Genomic DNA, 22,562 nt, shown 5'->3' with positions numbered 1-22,562 from the left:
ATGGATGGCATCTTGGGAGACCTTCCCTTCTGTGTCTGTTACATCGATGATATTTTAATTTTCTCTGCATCAAAGGAAGAGCACCTCCAACACCTGCATATTGTCCTCCAACACCTGCAAGAAAGCGGCCTCGTCGTCTGATATAACAAATGCTCCTTTGCCACCAAGAGGGTAGAATTCTTGGGGCACCTCGATATTGCCTCGACCTTGGCCCCACTCTAAGAAGTCCTCAAGGGCAAGCCCAAGGTCCTCACCTGGGGATCCCCTTAGGAAGCCACCTTCATCTCCACCAAAAATGCTCTCGCCAGGGCCACTGCCCTCTTTTTCCCTGCACCAGGTCATTCTCTACTGCTTTCCAGAGATGCCAGCAACATAGCCATAGGAGCTCAGCCATCACAGAATTCAACTGCATCCTTCGCCATGTTCCTGGGAAACACAACCCCATTGCTGATGGCCTCTCCAGAATCTCCACCAATGCAGTACACCTCGGCCTCAGTTACAGCAGCTGGTGGTCAAACAACAGCTGGACCCAGAGCTAATGCCTGTAAGACCTCCTTAACGTCTCTGCATTGGCACGATGTCCCCTTCAACAACATCAGCCATACCTCTATCGTTTATGGTATCAGCACCGGCTGCCCACACACATGGATCCCACAGGCACTTAGACGTAACATCTTCAACATCATCCATGGTCTGGCACACTCTTCACGACGATCCACAGCCACCCTCCTGAAGGAGCGCTTCATCTGGTATGGCATATCAAAAGATGTAAAGTTGTGAGCCCGTGAATGTTTTTCCTGCCAGCTCTCCAAAATCCAGTGTCACACAAATTCAGGTGTGGTCTCCTTTCATCAACCGCAACGCTGTTTCACCCATGTCCACATTGACGTTGTAGGACCCCTCCCACGCTCCAAAGGACTTCGTTACCTACTCACAATGGTCGACCGCTCGAGAAGATGGTCTGAAGCCACCCTTGTGAAGGATGCATCATCAGCAGCATGTGCCAGCGCTTTCCTCTCATCATGGGTGTCCAGATTTGGCGTACCTGATCATATCACCTCTCACAGAGGCACTACCTTCACGTTGCAGCTCTGGATATCCCTAAACTGCCCCCTTGGTACCCAGTTGCATCACACATCTGGCTACCATCCCGAATCTAATGGCATATTCAAGAGGTTTCACTGCACCTTGAAAGCAGCCCTGATGTCTCACTGCAACTCCTTGACCTGGTACCCGCAGCTTCCATGGGTCCTCCTCGGCCTTCGTACCACACCTAAAGGGAGCCTTGACCTGACAGCAGCCGAGATGGTGTATGCCGCTCCACTCGTGATACCTTGTGAATTCTTCACCGACAATAACACCTCACCCGACATCGTCAGGCTCCATACCATTGTTGGAAAATTTGCCCCCACCTGCCCATCTCATAAGCCAAATGACAAGACCTGTATCCCCAAGGATCAACATATTACAACACTTGTATTCATTAGAACCAACGCCGTTTGACTGCCTTTAACCCAGCCTTACATGGCCCCCTGCTGGGTCATTTACCGCAAGCAGAAAGCCTTCCTCATCGACATCTGCGGCACGACAAATTGGGTTACCATTGACCGCCTGAAACCATTGTACTTGCGCAGCAACATTACTCCTCCAGTCCAGTTTTCAAGGGCAGGACGCCCTCTGCGACGGCCTGGTCAACTTTCAGGGGGAGTTATTGTGCCATGTGAATATGTTCATATGCTGCACCTACATCCACGACAGACTAGCACCTATTTCTGCGACACCTGGATCGCACCTGGTTCTCGGACCCTGGTTCTCATGCCACTCTCCTTAGCAACACATCAAGCTGGCAGGACGGCGCCGACTTCCGTGACACAACTGTTCTTCATCTTTGCAGAAGACACAAAGTCTAAAATCGAATGCATGTGCATTATTGGTCTGTTAGGTACTATGTAAATTTCCTGGCTGCTGATTGGTCAGCAATTGATATAAAAACCCCTGAAGTTTGCTAATGAAGTATCATTCTCTTGATCAACATCTTGTCTCAATTATCATCCTGCTAAAGGTTCATCAAATAAATCACTGTCCATCTGTAAAAAGTTTCTGAAACCCTGTGGCGCTCTGAATTTTAACTCACTGAGGAAATTAACATGTGAACAGTAGGTCACTGAGGAAATTAACATGTGAAAAGTTAGGTCTACTCTTACACCATGCTTCCAACCAGCAGCGATTTTTCTTTGGCTTAACATCACAGCAGACTACAGCAAAAGCCATGGCTCTTTGCAGCTAAGCCCCTCCCACTACTCGCCAGTGATTGGCTAGCTCTCGAAAGGGGAATGATGTCACTTCAGTTGTTAAATGATTACCAGTGCAGATTTGACTCCGTCTGGTAATGCTGAGCTCCGTGCATGATGACGCCACAGATTTGAGTTCCCAGAGTTGTAAAGTATACAATTATCTCCGACAAAAGATGTATTAAGTTATACAATATTATCATTATGAAGATCTTGAATCATTCTCTCTGTGCATCATTTTTTTTTTATATCTCATAGCCCAAAATACACGGATCTTGCTTTTTCTTAGACCACATTAATTGAAATGAATCATAGATTTATGCAGCCAGTTCCGATATTATTGAGTGTATTCATCATAATCCTGCATGTCAGATGTTAATATCATTGTGAGATTAGGCCTACACATCAAATTCTTATATTTTGAGGCAATGGCACGGCGTAGGCCTACACGTTAATTTCTTTTGCAAATAGTTTTGTTTCCCGCATCTGTTAGAAATAGTGTAGCTTTCAATTAACGTAGTAGCTCCGACCTCACGGCACATAATGTGTATGCATACGTTGAATGTGCGCGTATAAGCACGTGCATATACATATACATCTGTACATGCGTTGATGGACCTAGTAATTGTAACGTCACTTACAACACAGAGAATAAAAACACTTGTGGGCATGCAGCCGTTGGCACACACAACCATTGAATTGCTCTCAATAAATTATGTAGAAAATGTTCACAAAAGAGATAACAAATTATATTACTGTGATAATTAAATATAAGGCTGCTATAGCATTTCTGTGAAAATGAACGATATGGTAGGAAGGCATCATAAGATACATAACAAAATAAGAAAAAATAAATAATAGCTGAAAAATACATGTATGAGATGACTGAAACCAGTCTGCGAGTAGCCCATGATTCATTTGACTTTGGGGGTATTCTTGTTGATTACCCTGTTGACCTAAAAGATAGACAAGTGCAATTAGCCTCTCTCTCTCTCTCTCTCTCTCTCTCTCTCTCTCTCTCTCTCTCTCTATTGTTAGGAGAATATTCTAGCGTAGATTGTATTCATTAAGATCTCGATTACTTTTAATTAAAACAATTGGCTAAATTCAATTAACATGAGTAAGCAGATACTTCTTTACGCTAGTATTTTATGAATAGGTTTATGTTTATTCTGCATTGTTAGGTCACCATATAATAAGTTTTCGTAGGCGCAGATAACAGCAACAACAAAAACAAGAATAACCATGACAATAACGAGAACAGCAATAAAAGGCCAGAGTGTAAGATAGACCTATATCCTAAATGTCATAAGCTGTGTAAACCGACAAAAAGACGTTAGACATTATAGGTCTATGTCATTTTTTATGAACCTGTTATTTCGAAAGGAGATAATGTCCTTAAGAAAATTGTTAGCAAATTATATCCAGTACGTCTCGTATAGCCTATCATACTGTAACTTTAAGCTAAACGTAAGCCTATTCTGGTTTTGTGGAGTGCAGTCACAGCTCGTCATCCCACGGAATGCGTAAACGATTGGAATGAAATCGATTTTATGACCATTAAAATGTAGTCGAATTTCCTGAAATCAGTATAAAATAACAATCTGCATAGCTCTGAGACAGTCTGTGTTTAAATTTAGAATGGTGAATACGCTTGACAGTATCGGAGGGTTATTATCATTGTCTTGTAATTCAAGTGCACCGATTCGAACGCAGACAATCCTTGAGTCACCTCCGTGGTCAGGTGAGCCTAATTTACGAAAAACCACAGAATACTCATTACGTCATTTTTATTTCCCCCTTTTTTACCAGTTTTAGAGGGATGTGTATTTTGATTTTGTTTCAGTTCCCCGTTGGAGGAGTGGATTCCGTTCTCAGATAGCACTCTGCTGGCCGCGAGTTCGAATCTCCGACCGGCCAATGAAGAATAAGAGGAATTTATTTCTGGTGATAGAAATTCATTTCTCGCTATAGTGTGGTTCGGATTCCACAATAAGCTGTAGGTCCCTTGCTAGGTAACCAATTGGTTCTTAGCCACGCAAAATAAATCTAATCCTTCGGGCCAGCCGTAGGAGAGCTGTTAATCAGCTCAGTGGTCTGGTTAAACTAAGATATACTTAACTTTTTAATTTTATTTCTGGGGATAATACGTCTCCTTTTGATAATCAGCAGAATTTATTTTAGCTCGGTAAAACAACCATTGCTAAATTAATGAAGATGATAAGAACCACAGTTTAACCAACTTTCCGAACCATTGCCAAACAATCAGCTTCAAGGCATGGCCGTGACGTACCCGGTGGGCGAGACTTAGTTGCGAAGAGCCGTGGCTTTTACTATAGTCAAACTTTACAGGTAACTTACTCTAGGCAGCCTCAAACGGCCACGGTCACTGATGCCTGAAGGTGAATTGAAGAGCAGAAATTCAAATATTATTTAATCATCAAAATGATTAAAAATATGAAAGATGGTAACAGGAGTTATTACTGGAATAATATTTTTGCGCAAGGCAGATGAGAGAATATTATTTGTATTCATGAAAAATCACTTATCACTGTAATTTTCATTATAAAGGCGCAAATATAATTTCCGTTTTAACTGAAAAATAATATTCCTTCCATTTACTGATAGCTTATTTCACAATGAATATTTAATAAGACAAAGGGCTGAGAGAATAAAGGAATTCTTTGCTGAGTTCCGGAATTTTTCCAAGTCTTTGTATCAACAAGATGACGTAAGAAAAGTATCAGGCTAATGGACAGAACACGTTTGACAATATAATTAATTCTTATAAATCCTTGAAAACACTTATACAATGATAATAATAATTGGCACAAAAATTTTTTCACCATCAATCAGTAACTGTATAAACAATCACAGACTTACTAACTTTTCACAAATATAACATAAAGTAATACAATCTTTCCAAATCCACAACAAATTTTGCTCTGATATACAGGCGATGTTGTTCGCACCGATTCATGGGTTGGACAAAGTAAAGAATCTCAGGATTCCCGATTGTTATGGGGCCAGGTTAGACTCTTTATCATTTGATACCGTGAGAGTCCTCCTCGGTTCAGAAGGAATAAAAGGAAGACCCCGTGCTGGGGATGGGGAGGGAGGTTGTCAAAACACCTCTTAGGAATCACCAAATCAAGACTCCCTCTGGGTTTGAGGTTCCGAGGCAGAGCAGGGTAAAGACCTTGTTGCTGATCCTTGTTTTAAGCACCAAGCTACAAAGACGCTTTCGTCAACATTGGTGTTGCTTTTATTTTGAGATCCTTCCTGTAGCTTTAATTAGGTTCATCAGACGAGCATATTTCTTTTTATTATTTTTTTTTTCTTGAATTTATTCTTATGTAATGACTGTTCTGGAACAGATAAGTCTTTATTTTATTCTTTAATTTCTCTAGTTTTAACATCCAATAAGTTTTTTAATAGTATGGTAACTGAGTATTTAAGGGCACTTTTCCTATATCTTTGTTGTATCTAGAGTCCAATAACCTTTATTTTTACATGTTCACACTCCAGGAAGAAACTCCTTTCAGTAAATCTTCCTGGAAGGCTTTTTACATATTTGATTTTTTGTATTCTTCATAATACACTTAACTACAGATTTTTGCTTTTATAGGTAGCCAATGAAGCTCAATAAAGGTTGTCGTGACAACTTCCCATTGGGATTTATTCATTATTAATTCGACCACTAATGAATTGAACCCTATACCGTCTTCTGTAAATATTTCAGCCTTTATTATAAAAAAAATCTCAGAAAGTAATCTAAATATGACTGAGAAATTGGTAACGCGAGATTATTTTTCTTATTTAAAACGAAGACGATGCTCCGTGTGAATATTTGGAGAGAAGCGCTCACTCACATACAGAGGATGTTTACAATTTCTTAACAGTCAGTCAAGTCTAATCACGCATATGAACATCGTTTTACAAGTATGTAAAGACTGAAGAGAAAAACAGTCATTATTAACAATGGACGGATTATGACAGATACATTTTAATGATGATTATGATGGGCCTGCGTTCGTCAATGTAAATCTAGTAGTCTTCTGCATTGATTGGAAGGTAGGACGCAATCTTCTTCATTAATATTATCACTATATGTTAATGATTCATTATTCATAATGTTGATTACTGTGTAGTGAAATGCTGTTTTATCTAATTCACATATATTACTTCTTTTTTAGTCTCAACGCGCGTAGAAGAAAGACAGTGATCGACAAGACACTCTTAATTTAGAATTATAGAATTCATAAACTAGTGGACAGTATTTAAATCTAGGATGAAGCTGGTTATAAAGATATCCAAAACGCCATTTGTATTACCCAGTATGCTGTCAAATACTTATAAATTACATTGATATGACCTTATTCCTGATTAACGGTAATTATCACCTGTAACGTGAATTATTTGGTTCAAGTATGGAGCATCTTTTTTCCCTTTAAGCAGATCGTGCTATAAACAAGCACTGGAGTTCAACGTCAATGGTTAGGCTAATTGTCGATAACTTGAAACTCATTGACACACACACACACACACACACACACACACACACACACACACACATTAATGCCTGCAAAATGAGCCTTGGACGGAGAAAAGACACTAATGATAGATAGATCAATCAGAAAAGGAGACGAGGTAGATTTAAAAGGTGCGGAATTCCTGTAGAGATGAACACTGGAGTGAGGCTAGAAATTTGGAGGATGGCGTTACTGAAGGCGATTTGGGATACGATTTCGGCGGCTGGAGGCAGTTCTGCACCGTTATGGTCGTTTCCTTCCCAATGAAAAAATTCTGCATTAAGTTGAGATAAACATATTTTAAGTTGGAAAGGAGGAGAGAATGTGGCTCTAATTATTATTATCAAGGCAACCGAATTTCATAAGATTGAAGTTTGCATATGCAAGGAGATATTAGATGAACTAAGAACTCTGGTTAAATACCAGGTTATGAAGGAGTTGTCAAATTCCAGGATCGCATCACAGGGACAGATGGAAATTTTGTCTAAATATGAGACAGCAAGAAGTGGGCGTAAAAAGGACAGTGGTGGGATGAAGAAAATAAAGATGTGTTAAGAGAAAATATATTAATAACCCTATCACAAACTGCAACAGACAAGAAAAGATCGTTCACAAGTATCGGGTAATTGGGAAAATAGAGAGGAAACTCTTTCGAAATCCTTCATTTCTATATGTTGGGATTTTGCCTCATGTTATTAGTCTTGTTTATGGAATGAAGTTTTTTACATTTCCTCTTGCTCTTCTTATTTTTTAAACTTATTATCTGTTTTATCTGTAATCACAAATAATGATGAAATTTTTAGTTCCATCATGTATAGAGCTGGTTGAAATATATATATATATATATATATATATATATATATATATATATATATATATATATATAGTATATATATATATATATATATATATATATATATATATATATATATATATATATATATATATATATATATATATATATATATATATATATATATATATAGTACATATATGTGTGTGTGAGTGTATATATATATATATATATATATATATATATATATATATATATATATATATATATATAGTACATATATGTGTGTGTCACAGTGTATATATATATATATATATATATATATATATATATATATATATATATATATATATATATATATATATATATATACACCTTAGTATGGCCGTCACAGGTATATCAGTTTCCAAGCATAAACACATGAATAATTGGCTTGATGCGTTAAAATCAGATACATATATTTGCTTACTATTAATATATTTTCAAAATGAGTAATTTTCTATATTAATTTTTAATGATGAAAAACGTGCAAATTCCGTAAATGAAGAATATTATATATAACAGAAATAAATTTTAACTATACTTACCATCATATAGTACAATGTTCAGAATGTCATGAAGTTATATTATATATATATATATATATATATATATATATATATATATATATATATATATATATATATATATATATATATATATATATATATATATATATATATATATATATATATATATATATATATATATATATATATATATATATATATATATATAAATGTGGGTGTGTGTGAGTTGTGTTTGTGCATGTATTGTATTATGTGCAATGTCCTCTTAACTTTTCGATTTATTCACATTTTTAATACGCTTGTAACAAATGAGCATAAGATCTGAATGAAGAAACAAACGATGAAATTCAGATGTCCAGCCACATCCGGAATATAAGACTGAGGTAATGTTATTCACCTGATCATATAGAAAAGTATAAGTTCATTACCGCTCATACATACATGCATACAGACAAACATACATACATACATTACATACATACATACACACATACATTTTTTTAATGTGAACAATCGGAAAAGTTAATAGGGCAATGTGATATTACAGTTGCATACAAATCTGGTAATTAAATGGCCATTGAATTCTGAATATATATTTCATCCTGAAAAAAGCAATAAGCAATTCAACAATTGGTTATAATGGTAAAGGTGGGCCTATTCCAGCTCCAGAACGTATCTCTGAATTCGATTGATATATGTATGTACGTATGAGTAGGAATAGTCCTATATCAATCTTTGTGTCCAGGTGATTGACGTGGCCTTATTGATATATTCCTGACATGTCGGTTTGATCTTGCCTGGCCGTCAAAATTTGTTCATTCGTATCTTAGGCATCATAGAGACAAGCATATCAATAATGTGAAGCAATCCGGCAGAAGGTACCATGGATATTAAGATTGCATGCACGCACACACATTATATATATATATATATATATATATATATATATATATATATATATATATATATATATATATATATAATATATATATATATATATATATATATATATATATATCTATATATATTATATATATATATATATATATATATATATATATATATATATATATACATATATATATATTATATATATATATATATATATATATATATATATATATATATATATATATATATATATTTATATATATATATATATATATATATATATATATATATATATATATATATATATGTATATATATATATATATATATATATATATATATATATATATATATATATATATATATATATATATATATATATATATATATATATATTATGTACAATGTCCTCTTAAGTTTTCGATTTATTTACATTTTTTAATACGCTTGTCACAACTGAGCCTAAGACATAAATGAAGAAACAAACAATGAAATTCAGATGTCCAGGCACATCCGGAATATAACACTGAGTTAATGATATAAGTCCATTACCGCTCGTACATACCGTGCATACATACATACATACATACATACATACATACATACATACATACATACATACATACATACATACATACATACATACATATATACATAAATACATACATACATTTTTAATGTATGTATGTATGTATATATATATATATATATATATATATATATATATATATATATATATATATATATATATATATATAAATATATAATATATGATTATATAACCTTTAGAATAGTTACTCATGTGTTAGAGTGATCTCTCTCTCTCTCTCTCTCTCTCTCTCTCTCTCTCTCTCTCTCTCTCTCTCTCTCTCAATTCTTAGACGTTTTAGATAAAACTTATATCATCATGGAATAGGATCTTAATATATACCTTTATTTATAGACACAAAAAAAATTGTTTGTACACATAATCGTCGCTGGCATTTGATGCTTCAAGTCAGACAAATGTTAGGATTTAAGTTTGTCAATAAAGAAATATTACCCTTATCTTTTGTATAGACCTCTTCTTTCTATACAGGACAAAGCATCCCAGGAGTCTCTAATAAAAATATTAAAATCTATGAAGCCAGTTACCCCTGCATCAACCGCTCTTTTCTTCATATGTATTTGCACTATATGTGTAATACCAGATGTATATATATATATATATATATATATATATATATATATATATATATATATATATATATATATATATATATATATATATATTAATATATATATATAATATATATATATATATATATATATATATATATATATATATATATATATATATATATATATATATATATATACAGACTAATACACACACAAACAAAGCCACTCCAACATCTTCTAAAAACATAACAGACACTTCATGCGTCTCGAACTGTCGACCTAACCGCTCAATCTCCTCGCTGCTGGGAGAAAAGGAACTGGTGATTTGGTTACGATACATGTAGATACATGTACAGTACATACGCTACCGAGGTCTAAGCGATGCCAGGCAGGGCAGCCGATCGAGACTACGGTCTACCCAAAAGCCAAATCAAAGTCCTTCAAAAGAAGACATCGTGCTTACCCCATACAAAAAATGGGAAAACCACGTTCAAAGAAGAAGATATATATATATATATATATATATATATATATATATATATATATATATATATATATATATATATATATATATATATATATATACATACATACATATATATATATATATATATATATATATATATATATATATATATATATATATATATATATATATATATATATATACATACATATATATATATATATATATATATATATATATATATATATATATATATATATATATATATATATATATATATATATATATATATATATACATATATATACATACATATATATATATATATATATATATATATATATATATATATATATATATATATATATATATATATATATATATATATATATATATATATATATTAGGTCAGGTAAATGTATATATGATTATAAAAAGACGTTCTTCAGGGAAAAATTTGTAAACCACAAATTCCGAACGAACTTTTATCCGAGCCTTTGTTTTGAGCCGCAAAATTGAACTGCAGTGGCCATCCATCTAGTTTGAAGGAAAAATTAAATTAATGGGGCAACCGCTGAATGGGAGTGAGATAGATAAGATACCTTTTATCATCCACAAAAGAAAAACATCTTTTGGAAATCGGATCATTCATCATATCTGCAATATCTCAATGGTATTGGATCCAGAGGGTCTGTGCTGCGAAAATCCTTTTGTCATTGCTTTCGTTTTTTCCATTCCTTAAAAGAAATATTTTATTTCGCTGTTAAAAAATCGCTTGGTGCCCAAATTACACAAAAGACTGCATATCTTATATCTTCTGAAACTGATTTGGAATCATATATGTTCATTTGAATAGCATTTGTTGTTAGCGAATAAAAATTCACATCATTACGGTGGTTATTGGTTATCTCCTTGAATACAAGATTTTCATTGATAAGCATTCATCACCACTAATTCCTTTCAATTATAATAATAAATTTAATAGTGAAAGATCGAATTGGGAGGTTTTGTGAGTTATAATGATTATCAAGTAATAAATTCATATACAAGTCGGTGGGACTTGATCACTATATACTCCAGTCAATCTCCAAAAATAAGTTCTAATGGATTTCTTTACATGTTCGTTTGCTTATGCTAGCTGTCTTATGGCGCTTGTCCAAAAGCATCTCATTAGTGTTGTATTGTTACAGGGTACAAGAGGCTTGATGTGGACTTTTGATAATGTCCTACTAAGAGAGATAATCAATATACAAATTCTTGGATCAGCTCATTTCATGAAACTTGTGAATTTTTTATATGCATATCTGGCAACATAACTAGATCGTATTGCCAAGGAATTTATAAATTCAACTTATCAACTTCTAGGGGGCGTTACACCGACTTAAGAATGGAATGCTTCCAGTACAAATAAATATAAAATTCAGTATGTCACTGAAAATTTTAAAGTATACTTCAAACAATGTATGTATATAATTCAATCATCAAGTGCAATTATAATAAATCAGAAGTATTTTCATATCCGTAATTTTATTATACATAATCAAAAATTTTTTTCCGGTGACATAATAAAAAAACATTGATTTTTAAGGCTTTGTTGATTGTTATCAGAAATTTTGGATATATACAGTAAAAGGTATTCGTAAACAAGCAGAGCCACGGGGATAGCAGCAGCCGTGGGAAGGACTGGATATTTTTTTTTTATTCAAGAAGTGAATAAAAAAAGTCAGCAGTTTTTATGTCAATTATATGTATAGTATATACAGTACATTATAACAGGGATTATGAAGTGAGTAATGCAAATATGACTTCATATTAAAAAGACTTGATCCGATATATGTGTGTATGAGTTTGATACCCACACTCAGTTTATGGATATTAAACACACGCACACACACACACACACACACGACACACACATGACGACACACACACACACACACACACACACACACACACACACACACACACACATACATATATATATATATATATATATATATATATATATATATATATATATATATATATATATATATATATATATATATATGCAATGATGAAGCTACAAATGTCGTTTAATATCCAATTCACGCTAAATCGGGAATATCCTCGATGGGGAATTAACACCGAAGGGGAAGTATAAGTGATAAGTGGATTGGTACTGTAGGGTCTCGAGCCCTCGACACAGTTACTGTCCAACGACTCCAGTGAGTCATCAAGAGAGGTATAAGTTAATGCCAAATTTGCTGTACTTCTTTATCTGTTGAGAGCGGGGGAATTATACTTAGCTTCAGTCAAAGACTGTCCTTAACTTCTGGCAAAAAAGTAAATGAAAAATCAAACTCTCGGACTGGTAGATACATTTTGACACCAGTCAATTACATTTCCCAAAACTAATGTCAAAGTCTGTCATGACCAAAGTCATAGTTATATGACAGAAATTCCTTTAACATGTGGCCACTAACAAATCCATCAGAAATAAAAGGACACCTTTAAAATAAAGCACAAAGACATATAAATGTATAAATGGGAGAATTCCCATGTTACCAAAATCACCCAACACATCCCAAAGGTTATACATGGTAAATATGCAAGAAAACAAAGAGGAAAAAAAAATTTCAGTAATAAAATGTCAATGAAACCAACAGATTATACAATTAACTCCATGTCCAATCAGGCATTTTTAAATGAAAAGATCACTTCTCACCTTTACTGGCAAAAGTCTAGCCCCCCTCACCAGGCAGCACATACACCAATTCAAGTTACTGCCTGAATTACTCATCTGCACTCGAGATTTGAATATATTACCACTCAATGACACCCTTCCAAGCCGACTTACGAACACACTATAATTCTAGAACATTCTCCCGCCACTCCTCGTGACTTAGAGATCTCATGGCAGAGATCTCATGGCATGATACAGGTCAATAGGGTCAATACTTGGGTCAATGTGAGGCATCAAGATTTCCAAGACCGAAATTCCTTGCGCTCATCACAAGAACTACAGTGTACAAACAGCCTGGTTCATCTCACCCCAATATTTCTTAAGCATGCATGACACTGTCGCACATTCCATCAAGGGATATATGACATACATTTCAATGCTCCATAATTATATACTATTTATTCTATAGGAGCTGTCAACATTATATATATATATATATATATATATATATATATATATATATATATATATATATATATATATATATATATATATATATATATATATATATATAAATTAAATTCAAAATTTATCATTAGAATTCACAGTCTGAAAATTTACTATTACTTGAAAACAATGCAAAAGTTAATCAATTCTTGAATTAAATTATTAGGCAAAACTAGATCACAAACTTTTATTTATCAAGAAATTAAATTAATCAAGCAAAACTTAAACTATCAAAAATTACCCAAGATTTGAAAAGAAAATCTTAATAAATGAAAATTAAAGCAAGTATGCAATGTTAAATTATAAAGAAATATTTAAAATGCTATGTAAATAAATGTTAAATCACCAATATTCAAAAGGTGAAAAAATCAAGAGATTTCGAACACAATAACACACAAAAATACACAAAAGAGTTATCAGTAATAATTACACCAAGGCAAAAAGTCTCTCCATGTACCTTATTATACCATGGTAATAATGAGTAAAATTCACGTTACCTTACACAAGCTTGTGAACCTTTGCAAAATCACGCAGCTGCTTTAAATTCACAAAACACTTTTTTGTCAGGTGCCACTACCACCAAATTTTTACACTTTTCCTATACTCAGATTTCAAATTACTCTCTTCTGAAGAAAGAGAGAGAGAGAGAGAGAGAGAGAGAGAGAGAGAGAGAGAGAGAGAGAGAGAGAGAGAGAGAGGAAACCAATATGAACGGTCTCCAAAATCAGAATGAGCAAATCTGAGGATTCCAGTAGTGCATGAAACAGTCAAGTGACATCATTAAGGCATTTTGGGAACGAGATACAAGGAAAGTTCTAGAAGAAGGAAGGTGATGTAATCAATCGAGACATGTATACTCTCAAAAGGACTTACATGATCAGAGCAGTGTATGTAACATTGCGAAACCTTCGTCTTCTTCTTGTATGAGACAAAGTTTTTACAGAAATCTTAACGTGATAAAACAGACGGCAACTGGATAATTATGGTTGGCATGTTTTAAAAACAAAACGAAAAACCTGAGTTGGTTTCCAGAACGGATCAGTGATTGTTATGTCAACCTGTCAGCGCTTTATATTAACTGGTGACAGATGGCACATCTGGTCTAAAACTCAAATCTCTCTCTCCCGCTACTACATTATTATCAGGAAAGATATTATTAATTCTAAATTACACTGTTAAGTTACCTAAATCACTGACTTTTGAGATCTAATACTACACTACATATGATATTTCAGTAATCACTACTATTACACATAACTCATGATAAATAGAAGAGTAAAAGATATGAGCAACTAGGGCACTGTCTTATTTCAAATTTTGTTTTTTCATTTCTATACGAAATTTCATGTTCTGATACAGTTGTGCAAAAAAGTTTTTATCATTTGATGTATTAGGTGTGATAATGAGTCTCGTTTTTGTAATCATTTTCATCATTAAACATAAATATGTAGTTTTGAATGTTTTTGACGAATTTTATTATTTCTTGCACTTTCACGTGCATAATGATCGGTGGCTTCAGAATTATATTCTTGCCCAACAAATAGAGGATTAACAATGGCAGATGGTAAGAGCTTCATAAAAAACATTGTTTTATAGTGTTCACCCAAAAATGTTGAGAAAAAAATGATAAAATAACAAAGAAAATACCGTACAATAAGTGATAGGAGTTTGAGATAAAACAATAGGTTTCATGCGGAATGTTTGACTAAATGAGGAAGCTAGTGGAGAATATCAACATTGCTGGTATGAAAGAAGTGAATGGTTTATCTAAGTGCCGGGAGCACGTCCATTGAATAAAGGTTGAAAGTTGAAAGTTGGGCCACGGAAAAGCAACTGGAAGGCAAGTAGATGCATGTCTGTGAAATGACTGAAAGAGGATAGTTTCTACGGAAGAAAAAGGTGAAGTACATAAAATTACAGTTATTCAGACTTTTTTTTACTGGAGTGAAAAACGAGTTCTTGCGCTCTCGTAGAGGCCTAATACTTTCAAAAGAAATGTGCAAAAAGTATCTTTGGAAGAGAATTAGAGATTCGAAATCCGATTCATGTGGATGCGGGACATGATCTCGCACTTCCAGGAAGAATGGTTTTCATCTTTTTCCTTAGGAGATATTTATCACTCAGCGACGTAATATAGTAGTAGTTGATGAAAGATGAAAGTAGGAAAATATCCAAGCGTCGCTGACAATTATAATTATATGTTGTATAGTCGAGCAGCTTCATGTGATTTTTGGCCAGAATCGTTCATTTGATGATACATGCATGGAAATTGGTATGAATATACTCTGTACGTCAGTTTTTGAGAAAAAAGTGCTGGTCATAAAAAATTCCAATATGGTCACCAGCACGCCAAAACCAGCCATAAACCATAAAAATGCCGATCTCTGTCCATTTATTTCCAAGTTTTGCTACTTAAAAAGGCTACTAATGAAGGGAAGGCAACGAGGATTAGCTCTTTCTGTCTACATAATGTCCCAAAGAGTTGCAAACTACAGAGCTGATCTTGCAGTCAATTCAGCACTTTTGTTCCTGAGGCAGGGTGGGGGGATTTTGAAGACAGCAATGGGGCAAACGGAAGGTTTTGGCACCAAAAACCCAGTTGTTTTGGGCAGATGGAGCTCAGTATCAGAGTAAAGACTATTCATGTATGAGAAGAAAAACTCTGAAATTAAACTATGGAAGTAGAGCCAAGAGACTGTCAATTATGCACGATGGCTTCCAGTTCATCTTCGAGATATGATGAGTCTAGAGAGACAACATCCAGAGGTTGCAAGGTAGTTCCAAAATGGAAATTTGGTGATCACAAATCTGGAAGGCATTTCTCATCAATGGCTATTGACCAGGCCCATGAGCAGAACAATGCTATCATCAGAGGAGATGGGGGAACTATAGGGCTTACAGAGGACCCATCATAGCTGGATGGTGGCTGGACCAGAATAAACCAGTTTGTAACCAATTATGAAACAGCATCGGGAAATAAAGATATAAGGAAAAAATACTCGTCACTGTGAACAGTCACAAGCACTGGCTCATCACAGTCATAGAAGAAATGGGCAATCCATTCGCCAAGGAGACAGGAGATCTTCTGACCCTTGACACGAAAGACAGCAGAACCCTCTGAGGCTGAACTTGTTGCAACCCATTTTGAGAAGGGAAAGGAACAATTCAGAACTTTTATGGATAAAATGCAGACTGATAGTCATTATTTTTACCAGCCAATCAAGAAGAACAAAACTGATTTTTTCATTGCAGGGCCAAGACAAAGCAACCAGTCTGAGACAAAACTACTTAAGGAGGATTGTCACCTGTTCTCCTGCCTTTTCATCTCTTGTCAAATCTGAGGATATGATTTATAAGAATTTTTCAAGCATGAGAACCAGTCTTGCCCTCCATCTCTCAGCAAGAATGGTAGACTGTGCTCATGTACTAAGTCAGATTTTGTGAATATTCTCCAAGATAAAGTCAAGATTCCAGAGTCCAAGCCAGAATCTGATGTACTCATTGTTGATGGGCCTCAATGGTGTATGCTGTTACTCCAAAAACACATAAGACATTTTGATGAATATACCAAAAAAGGACATTCTTCCCTTAGTAAAGCACTACAACGACAATCATAAGAGAACTGGCGTCATTTTTTATGTATCCCCAGAAGACCAGTCTGAAGTCAGAGGCCAGATCAAAACGAGGAAAAGCCATAAGGAGGAGAGTTACAGAAAAGAGCAAAACATCATTAGATTTGAAGAATTTCCTTTGTAACAACACAAGCAAATCAGAACTCTTCCATTTTCTTGCTGGTAACATGGTTACAATGACCACAAGCAATGCAGTTTTGTAAATAAAGAGGAAAATGTCCTCACGAGTACCAATTACACCAACATAAGGAACTGGCACCTTGTACTCATGAAGAGGCCGACACACGAATATTTCTAAATGTCTGGCATGCAGTTAGGGAGGGCTACAAGTCTCTGATAATTGATGCAAATGACAAAGACACTGTGATAATTGCCATATCTCTGATGCCTTCTCTCATGCAGTGGGACTCGAGAAAATGTGGGTCCAACTTGGTGAAGGAGAGCACACGAGGTGGATTCCTATACATGATGTTGCATCTACTCTCAGATTAGAGAATTCCAAAGGAATGTTGTTTTACCATGCTTTCACTGAGTGCAATGTTGTATCAGGTTTCAATGGAAAAGAAAAAAGACAACTTGGCAGGCATGGAATGCCTTTAATGAAGTTTCAGCTACATTCGTAAAACTCAGTCACAACCCATCTGAAGTTGAGGAGTCTAATCTACAAGTACTTGGGCAATTTGTAGTTCTAATGTATGACAGGTCTAGCAATACCTCATCAGTAGATGAGACAAGACTTGATCTCTTTGCCTTGAAGCAGAGGTCATATGACTTGATCCCACCAACTAAAAATGCACGAAGGGAGCATGCAAAAAGAGCAGCCTGTCAGGCAGGTCATATTTGGGGACATTGTGTTAAACATGATCCAGAACTTCAGTGTCCTTCTATGTCGGGATGGAGAAAAGAGGATGACAATTGTAGAATTGCGTGGACCCTACTTGAACGATTTCTAAACGCTGCTGGGAACTGATTAAATGTGGATGCAAGACGGACTATGGTGGAAGTTGCACATGTAAAAAGACAAGATTAGACTGTACTGCACTCTGTAGCTACCCTTGTCATGCATCTTCAGGAGTCTAAAACACTGATGTTCAACAATTATAGATGGCGATTAGATACTAATATCCTCATAATCATAATTCTCAAGTTTGGACACAGTTAATAATGAGTTTGTATATTTGTCACTTATATATATTTTAAAAATTATATCTATGAACAAATGCTATAAATACTCATAGAAGTCAAGTTATACGGGCAAATATGTAGAAATACCAAGAAAGTTAGATTATTTTGCATATTAGGCTTACCTGGTGGCCATCTTGGATAATGGCTGGCAAATCGGATTCCCAAATGGCAAGGACTGTTCTCCCAAGTAAAGTTTGCGATTTTATGGCAAAGAACCCCGTAATTTATCCCAATAGTGGTCGAACTTTGCCTATTTATGCAAAAATATATTGGGATTTTTTTATGATAATTGTCATATGGCAGCCATCTTGGAAAATGGCCACCTAAGGGAATTTCAGGTGGCTTGCACTTTTTTCTTAAAATCTACACCCCAATGAGTATTTCTGCTAAATTTCATGCTTCCATCATGAAATGAACGATTGTATGGCATATCTGCTCCACCATTACAATAGCATCATGGCTAGGCAGGTGCCCTTTCTTCACAGACTTGCAGGCGCATGAATATGCGTGGTCATGAAGGTGCCTGTTTATATCACTTCTTTTACACGACTAGCCAAAAGCGTAATTAAAGACACGCAGAACGTTCCTATTCGATATTATCAGGTGGTCGTTGGCTGCTGCTCTCACTGCTAGAATGACTGTTGTTATCTAGTTTTAAAAATGTCAGTGATGAAACGAAGGTGCTGTTATAGAAAAGGCAAGGAATTTCATGCAGTACATTTGATAAAAACTTGACAATGGCCTTGTTTCATTCATCTTAAAGGATTAACCTAGATGCCCTTCTATGTGTTCTCGTTTTCCTGCCGTAGTAGTGGACTTGTTGACGTCACCGAGCGAACTGCAGTGGGTGAAAAGTTGTAAATATTTATCCCGTTGTATTGATATAACACGAACTAGAATAACAAATAACATCGTTAATAATATGTCAGTAAACTGGAATTATAATTAAGAAAAAAGGACTTTAAAAAGAATAGCCATGCTTCAGTTGCATAGGCCTAGACCTGACATAGCCCATTGACCAAGGCGCGTCCAGTATTTTTTAGGGCCATTTCTTGGAATTGTTTGCTGGTCAGTTTTGCTTAATGTAGTCGAGACTCATATTGGTACTTATATTTTTTAGAGGTTTATGTTCATGCAAACGTGATAGCTGCTCAATAAAGCAGCTGTCATATCCTTTTTTGAATTAGATATTGCCATTAGACCATTCGTGATTAGGCTTAATCACTGAACATCTTGGATAATTAATGTTTTGAGGCACTTTAAAAAATATGTATTCTAGAATACTGTCACTGTAAAGTTTTATCAAGGTTTATCAATATTTTATGAAAATTTTATGGAGGTTAGGCAGGTTTTAGGCCTATTTCCTGACCAGTAATTTCAATTTTAGGGGTAGTTGTGCATAATTTTAATTCATTTGAAGTGTAGCCATACAACACTCAACAGGTTTTAGAAGCTAATTTGACCCCGGTCTAGTATTTTGTGAGAGAAATTGTCAGTGCTTGTTGTCTAAAGCACTTCGGTAAATATTTTATGCGTTTGTGACATCGCAGAATTTTTGGAGATTTATTAAGTCTTTAATTGGTACGCACTAAAATAATGCCACGCCCTATTTATGAATGAAATTTTGTTTATGGAATGTTCGTAAATACGTATAATAAGCCAAGGTTAGGTTTGCTTTCCATGAATTATGGACAGGCCAAGCTCCCCTCTCTTACCTAAGCATGTGGCCATTCACCAACCTACTAACCAATCAATTGGCGAGCAAGTGAGACAGGCACGCTGGGAATCATGAATGTCTTTGTTGGAAATTGGAATCGATGATGGCGGAAGATTTTTTTTTGCAGAGTTTTATTTTTGCGTCGGTCAGTCTACACTCAGTGACACTTACTAAGAGTCACTGTTTTAATATCTGATGTTACTTACGTGAATTCATTGCATTGTATCAGCGTGTATTGACCTAGTTAATATTGGTTTCATTAGCCAAGTTAAAAAGCAGTGAAATTAATTAAAGTATTGAGCTTGACAAAAGTAGCAGAAGTTCGCGGTCTTTAGCTATGAGTCACCTAATATAGTACTTCCAAGGCTTTTTACAGTCGCTAAATTCTCTCGCTCCGTCTATCCCTCTCTTCTTTGTTGTATAACTTAAACAACTTTGTATTATATCGCTATGGCTGTTATTGGCTTAGTTCTTGGTGGTACTGAGAATGTTACTCCTAAGGCAGATTGAATACAAGTGGGTTATGTTTATTCTTAAACTTAGAAAGTAATGATAAGATAATTTAAAGTGAAGCTGAAGATAATTGTACTCTTATAATAGTTTGATTACACTAATTTTTGTGGTAATATTTATACCTCCATTGGATGTATGACGTTTACCATAATATAAAGTGTTGACATACTAATACATTTCATATACCTATATCTTGGGTAATCAGTATTGTTCATAAACACATCTTCAATACTGACCTTGATTACCATTAAGACAGAGATTGACCTGATTAGGTAGTGACTGCCATCCCTCTTGATAAGTACATCCGGGTCTCCTCATTTTACGTACATTGTATGGTTGTAGTCTTATAGAGAAAGGAAAACAAGTAAAAAATGCACCTAAGTTTCTTTGGCACAATCGAGTTTTCTGTACGGCGTATAATGCTGTATGAAACTCTCAGCCACGGCCCGGTGGTGGCCTTTGTTGTTGGCACCAATAGCATTGCCAGACACACGATCATGGCTAGCTTTAACCTTAAATCAAATAAAAACTACTGAGGCTAGAAGACTGCAGTTTGGTACGTTTGATGATTGAAGGGTGGGTGATCACCGTACCAATTTGCAGCCCTCTAGCCCAGGAGTTTTTGAGATCTGAGAGCGGACAGAAAAAGTGCGGACGGACAGACAAATAGCCATGTCAATAGTTTTCTTTTACAGAAAACTAAAAACAAAGTATAACCTGTTGGCTGGGTTCAAGGCCTAAATAGGCATTTTTCTTATGATTTTTTAATACCTGAACTAAATTATTAGTAGATCATAACTATTTGACATATTTGGTTTTTTTAGTTATAGAAAACTGGCGTTCTCCCACTACTTTGAATCACTGGTATGGCAGCCTACTCGTCGTTACAAAGTTAAGTATACCTTAGTTTAACCAGACCACTGAGCTGATTAACAGCTTTCCTGGGGCTGGCCCGAAGGATTAGACTTATTTTATGTGGCTAAGAACCAATAGGTTACCTAGCAACGGAACCTACAGCTTATTGTGGAATCCGAACCACATTACAACGAGAAATGAATTTCTATCACGAGAAATAAATTTCTCTAATTCTTCATTGGCCGGTCCAATGAGGAACTACTCATCGTTACAATAGCACCATAAACGTCTTATTTATGATCGAAGCTTATTGTTTAAGAACGCACATAATTTAGAAATTATTCGGTTGCATTTGTAGTTAGTTGTTGAAGACAATATTTACTTGTCCCATGTTGACAGTTGCCAAGATGAATAGCCTAGTGGTCATGTCTAATAGAAGGACTGTGTAAATCGTGATATAGGCTTGTTGTAATTTTGCTTGGTAGCATATTATGCAGTCATTATCATACGTTGAGAGAATATTTGCAGTGCATTTATTTTGTTTTCAAGTAGTATGTAATGGAATTGCTGTTTTTATTTACTTTGCAATGTCTGTACAAAATATTCTCAATGTAACGAGTGGTCCCAGTGTAGGTAACCAACATTAGAATGTGCAGAATCTTATCGTTGACGGTTTTGGTGCGAAAACCACTGTGCACAGTAGAGAGTGAACTGGATTAAAACCAAAACCAGGTTGACAGAATCCTTATCAGTGAGTCAACTGGATTAAAACCAAAACCAGGTTGA

General features: G+C 34.9%; 1 protein-coding gene across 1 annotated transcript; it reads left to right on the top strand.

The window, feature by feature from the left end:
* Nucleotides 1-936: 936 nt before the first annotated feature.
* On the top strand, nucleotides 937-1,503 carry LOC136827211 (uncharacterized). The gene has a single exon (XM_067084980.1). It carries the CDS (start codon nucleotides 937-939, stop codon nucleotides 1,501-1,503), a length of 567 nt encoding a protein of 188 aa, XP_066941081.1.
* Nucleotides 1,504-22,562: the final 21,059 nt, after the last annotated feature.

The sequence above is a fragment of the Macrobrachium rosenbergii genome, chromosome 41, assembly GCF_040412425.1.
Source record: "Macrobrachium rosenbergii isolate ZJJX-2024 chromosome 41, ASM4041242v1, whole genome shotgun sequence".
NCBI lineage: Eukaryota > Metazoa > Arthropoda > Malacostraca > Decapoda > Palaemonidae > Macrobrachium > Macrobrachium rosenbergii.
Note: the sequence above shows the minus strand (reverse complement) of the source record. Positions and strands in the feature narration are given on the sequence as shown.